The sequence below is a fragment of the Penaeus japonicus genome, unplaced genomic scaffold (assembly GCF_977035675.1).
Source record: "Penaeus japonicus unplaced genomic scaffold, GWHDUDI00000001_assembly GWHDUDI00000041, whole genome shotgun sequence".
NCBI lineage: Eukaryota > Metazoa > Arthropoda > Malacostraca > Decapoda > Penaeidae > Penaeus > Penaeus japonicus.
Window position 1 is genome coordinate 667392 of NW_028234443.1, and position 5000 is coordinate 672391.

At 57.3% G+C, this 5000-nt stretch overlaps 1 protein-coding gene across 1 annotated transcript in view; it reads right to left on the minus strand.

The window, feature by feature from the left end:
- LOC122260691 (uncharacterized) overlaps positions 1–2595 on the minus strand; it is a 4280-nt gene extending 1685 nt beyond the window's left edge. Inside the window, exons 1-2 of the mRNA XM_043028066.2 lie at positions 758–2595; positions 318–492 (exon numbers count right to left, since the gene is read on the minus strand). Of these exons, the coding sequence (XP_042884000.2) occupies positions 318–492; positions 758–2578 (1996 nt within the window). The 5' untranslated portion in view covers positions 2579–2595. The remainder of the gene's footprint in view (positions 1–317; positions 493–757) is intronic.
- Positions 2596–5000: the final 2405 nt, after the last annotated feature.

Here is a 5000-nt window from a genome sequence, read left to right on the forward strand (position 1 = left end):
GAAAACTTGAATAAGAGAATTTAAAAATATATATATATAGGTGAATCATTAGTGAAGAAGATGAAGATGGTGAAGGAAGATATTTTGTTGAAGATTATAAAGAATATGTTGGAAAAGAAAGAGAAGTGGAAGGGGCAGGAGGTTCAGTGAATATGAAAGCGAATCAGCAAAAGATAATAAAAAGGGATGGATAAAAGTTTTTTTTTTTTTTTTTTTAATTCATTTCTTCTTGTATCAGTGATTCTCGCTTGTTTTTATTTGCTTTTGAGGATCACTTTCCTTCTGCCTTCCCCATCGTTCGCCCTTTCGACACTTACACTGGTAGTACTGAGAGCAGGTCTCGGCTGGGTAGATGCACTGGCACTCTGGGTCGCACGTGGGAGACACTTCAGGCTGGCACTGAGGGAACTGGCCCTGTGGCACGCACTGGCTCGCCTCGGGAGAAAATACTAAGCCATCCGAGCAGGTGTGGAAGGTAGCTTTTGCATCCGCCTAGACACGCGAAACAGCAGACATAAAAGATGAAGTTAATTCAAGTTATGTTTATTTATTCTATTCATTCAGTCAGTACGTGTCAGTGCATCCAGTGATAAAGGGGTTAAATGAAAATCATTTTGAAACTAAAAGTAAAAGCCCTACTATTAAGTAACTTGACAGAGCCCAGAAAAAACACCTCATAAACCCACTTAACAACAAAAGTCAAACAGAAACAAAAACACAGACGCTAGCATGGATGAACATAGACACCGGCACGCACCTGGCAGTGATAGAAAGACGTGCAGTCCTCAGCATGAGCGACGAGGCAATATTCGCAAGCGCACACTCCAGACAGCGTGATCCCATCGTCGGAACTCCCACCATCGCAACCAGACACGCTGCAAGGAGCGTTGGCAACCGCTGCACAGCCCGAGGATGCAGGCCAGTCACAAGCCATGGTGGCGGGGTTGAAGTGGAGACCGGCAGGACAGTCGTTGGAGACAGTCTGACCGGCGAAGTGACGCAGCCATCTCGAGCAGTTCCGTGGGTGCGGGTAAAGGCCGTCCGCGCTGATGACTGGGACGCACTGATCCGCGGAGGCTGTGCTGACCTCTGCAGGCTGGGCGGTTGCAGGTTCCGTTGCAGGCTCTGTTGGAGGCTGTGTTGATGGGTGGGTTGAAGGGTGGGTTGGTGGCTCCGTTTTTGGAGGCTGTGTTGATGGGTGGGTTGCAGGTTCCGTTGCAGGCTCGGTTGGAGGCTGTGTTGATGGGTGGGTTGAAGGGTGGGTTGGTGGCTCCGTTTTTGGAGGCTGTGTTGATGGGTGGGTTGCAGGCTCGGTTGGAGGCTGTGTTGATGGGTGGGTTGGAGGGTGGGTTGGTGGGTGGGTTGCAGGCTCCGTTGCAGGCTCGGTTGGAGGCTGTGTTGATGGGTGGGTTGGAGGGTGGGTTGGTGGCTCCGTTTTTGGAGGCTGTGTTGATGGGTGGGTTGCAGGTTCCGTTGCAGGCTCGGTTGGAGGCTGTGTTGATGGGTGGGTTGAAGGGTGGGTTGGTGGCTCCGTTTTTGGAGGCTGTGTTGATGGGTGGGTTGGAGGGTGGGTTGGTGGGTGGGTTGCAGGCTCCGTTGCAGGCTCGGTTGGAGGCTGTGTTGATGGGTGGGTTGGAGGGTGGGTTGGTGGCTCCGTTTTTGGAGGCTGTGTTGATGGGTGGGTTGCAGGTTCCGTTGCAGGCTCGGTTGGAGGCTGTGTTGATGGGTGGGTTGAAGGGTGGGTTGGTGGCTCCGTTTTTGGAGGCTGTGTTGATGGGTGGGTTGCAGGCTCCGTTGCAGGCTCGGTTGGAGGCTGTGTTGATGGGTGGGTTGGAGGGTGGGTTGGTGGCTCCGTTTTTGGAGGCTGTGTTGATGGGTGGGTTGCAGGTTCCGTTGCAGGCTCGGTTGGAGGCTGTGTTGATGGGTGGGTTGAAGGGTGGGTTGGTGGCTCCGTTTTTGGAGGCTGTGTTGATGGGTGGGTTGGAGGGTGGGTTGGTGGGTGGGTTGCAGGCTCCGTTGCAGGCTCGGTTGGAGGCTGTGTTGATGGGTGGGTTGGAGGGTGGGTTGGTGGCTCCGTTTTTGGAGGCTGTGTTGATGGGTGGGTTGCAGGTTCCGTTGCAGGCTCGGTTGGAGGCTGTGTTGATGGGTGGGTTGAAGGGTGGGTTGGTGGCTCCGTTTTTGGAGGCTGTGTTGATGGGTGGGTTGCAGGTTCCGTTGTTGGGGGCTGTGTTGGAGGCATGGTTGGTGGCTCCTTTGTTGGGGGCTGTGTTGGAGGCATGGTTGGTGGCTCCTTTGTTGGAGGCCGTGTTGGAGGCAGGGTTGGTGGCTCCTTTGTTGGAGGCTGTGTTGGAGGCATGGTTGGTGGCTCCTTTGTTGGGGGCTGTGTTGGAGGCAGGGTTGGTGGCTCCTTTGTTGGAGGCAGGGTTGGTGGCTCCTTTGTTGGGGGCTGTGTTGGAGGCAGGGTTGGTGGCTCCTTTGTTGGGGGCTGTGTTGGAGGCAGGGTTGGTGGCTCCTTTGTTGGAGGCTGTGTTGGAGGCAGGGTTGGTGGCTCCTTTGTTGGAGGCTGTGTTGGAGGCATGGTTGGTGGCTCCTTTGTTGGGGGCTGTGTTGGAGGCATGGTTGGTGGCTCCTTTGTTGGGGGCTGTGTTGGAGGCATGGTTGGTGGCTCCTTTGTTGGGGGCTGTGTTGGAGGCATGGTTGGTGGCTCCTTTGTTGGAGGCTGTGTTGGAGGCAGGGTTGGTGGCTCCTTTGTTGGGGGCTGTGTTGGAGGCAGGGTTGGTGGCTCCTTTGTTGGAGGCAGGGTTGGTGGCTCCTTTGTTGGAGGCAGGGTTGGTGGCTCCTTTGTTGGAGGCAGGGTTGGTGGCTCCTTTGTTGGAGGCAGGGTTGGTGGCTCCTTTGTTGGGGGCTGTGTTGGAGGCAGGGTTGGTGGCTCCTTTGTTGGAGGCAGGGTTGGTGGCTCCTTTGTTGGGGGCTGTGTTGGAGGCAGGGTTGGTGGCTCCTTTGTTGGGGGCTGTGTTGGAGGCAGGGTTGGTGGCTCCTTTGTTGGAGGCAGGGTTGGTGGCTCCTTTGTTGGGGGCTGTGTTGGAGGCAGGGTTGGTGGCTCCTTTGTTGGAGGCAGGGTTGGAGGCAGGGTTGGTGGCTCCTTTGTTGGAGGCCGTGTTGGAGGCAGGGTTGGTGGCTCCTTTGTTGGGGGCTGTGTTGGAGGCAGGGTTGGTGGCTCCTTTGTTGGAGGCTGTGTTGGAGGCAGGGTTGGTGGCTCCTTTGTTGGAGGCTGTGTTGGAGGCAGGGTTGGAGGCAGGGTTGGTGGCTCCTTTGTTGGGGGCTGTGTTGGAGGCAGGGTTGGTGGCTCCTTTGTTGGGGGCTGTGTTGGAGGCAGGGTTGGAGGCAGGGTTGGTGGCTCCTTTGTTGGGGGCTGTGTTGGAGGCAGGGTTGGTGGCTCCTTTGTTGGGGGCTGTGTTGGAGGCAGGGTTGGTGGCTCCTTTGTTGGAGGCTGTGTTGGAGGCAGGGTTGGTGGCTCCTTTGTTGGAGGCAGGGTTGGTGGCTCCTTTGTTGGGGGCTGTGTTGGAGGCAGGGTTGGTGGCTCCTTTGTTGGAGGCTGTGTTGGAGGCAGGGTTGGTGGCTCCTTTGTTGGAGGCAGGGTTGGAGGCAGGGTTGGTGGCTCCTTTGTTGGGGGCTGTGTTGGAGGCAGGGTTGGTGGCTCCTTTGTTGGGGGCTGTGTTGGAGGCAGGGTTGGTGGCTCCTTTGTTGGAGGCAGGGTTGGTGGCTCCTTTGTTGGGGGCTGTGTTGGAGGCAGGGTTGGTGGCTCCTTTGTTGGAGGCCGTGTTGGAGGCAGGGTTGGTGGCTCCTTTGTTGGGGGCTGTGTTGGAGGCAGGGTTGGTGGCTCCTTTGTTGGGGGCTGTGTTGGAGGCAGGGTTGGTGGCTCCTTTGTTGGGGGCTGTGTTGGAGGCAGGGTTGGTGGCTCCTTTGTTGGAGGCAGGGTTGGTGGCTCCTTTGTTGGGGGCTGTGTTGGAGGCAGGGTTGGTGGCTCCTTTGTTGGAGGCTGTGTTGGAGGCAGGGTTGGTGGCTCCTTTGTTGGGGGCTGTGTTGGAGGAAGGGTTGGTGGCTCCTTTGTTGGGGGCTGTGTTGGAGGCAGGGTTGGTGGCTCCTTTGTTGGGGGCTGTGTTGGAGGCAGGGTTGGTGGCTCCTTTGTTGGGGGCTGTGTTGGAGGCAGGGTTGGTGGCTCCTTTGTTGGAGGCCGTGTTGGAGGCAGGGTTGGTGGCTCCTTTGTTGGGGGCTGTGTTGGAGGCAGGGTTGGTGGCTCCTTTGTTGGAGGCAGGGTTGGTGGTCTTTTTTTTTTTGGGGGTTTGGAGGTGTGTTGGGAGCAGCGGTTTTGGCTCCAGTGTTGGAGGCTGTGTTGGAGGCAGGGTTGGTGGCGGCTGTGTTGGAGGCAGGGTTGGTGGCTCCTTTGTTGGAGGCAGGGTTGGTGGCTCCTTTGTTGGAGGCTGTGTTGGAGGCAGGGTTGGTGGCTCCTTTGTTGGGGGCTGTGTTGGAGGCAGGGTTGGTGGCTCCTGTGTTGGAGGCAGGGTTGGTGGCTCCTTTGTTGGGGGCTGTGTTGGAGGCAGGGTTGGTGGCTCCTTTGTTGGAGGCTGTGTTGGAGGCAGGGTTGGAGGCAGGGTTGGTGGCTCCTTTGTTGGGGGCTGTGTTGGAGGCAGGGTTGGTGGCTCCTTTGTTGGAGGCTGTGTTGGAGGCAGGGTTGGTGGCTCCTTTGTTGGAGGCTGTGTTGGAGGCAGGGTTGGAGGCAGGGTTGGTGGCTCCTTTGTTGGGGGCTGTGTTGGAGGCAGGGTTGGTGGCTCCTTTGTTGGAGGCTGTGTTGGAGGCAGGGTTGGTGGCTCCTTTGTTGGAGGCAGGGTTGGAGGCAGGGTTGGTGGCTCCTTTGTTGGGGGCTGTGTTGGAGGCAGGGTTGGTGGCTCCTTTGTTGGAGGCTGTGTTGGAGGCAGGGTTGGAGGCAGGGTTGGTGGCTC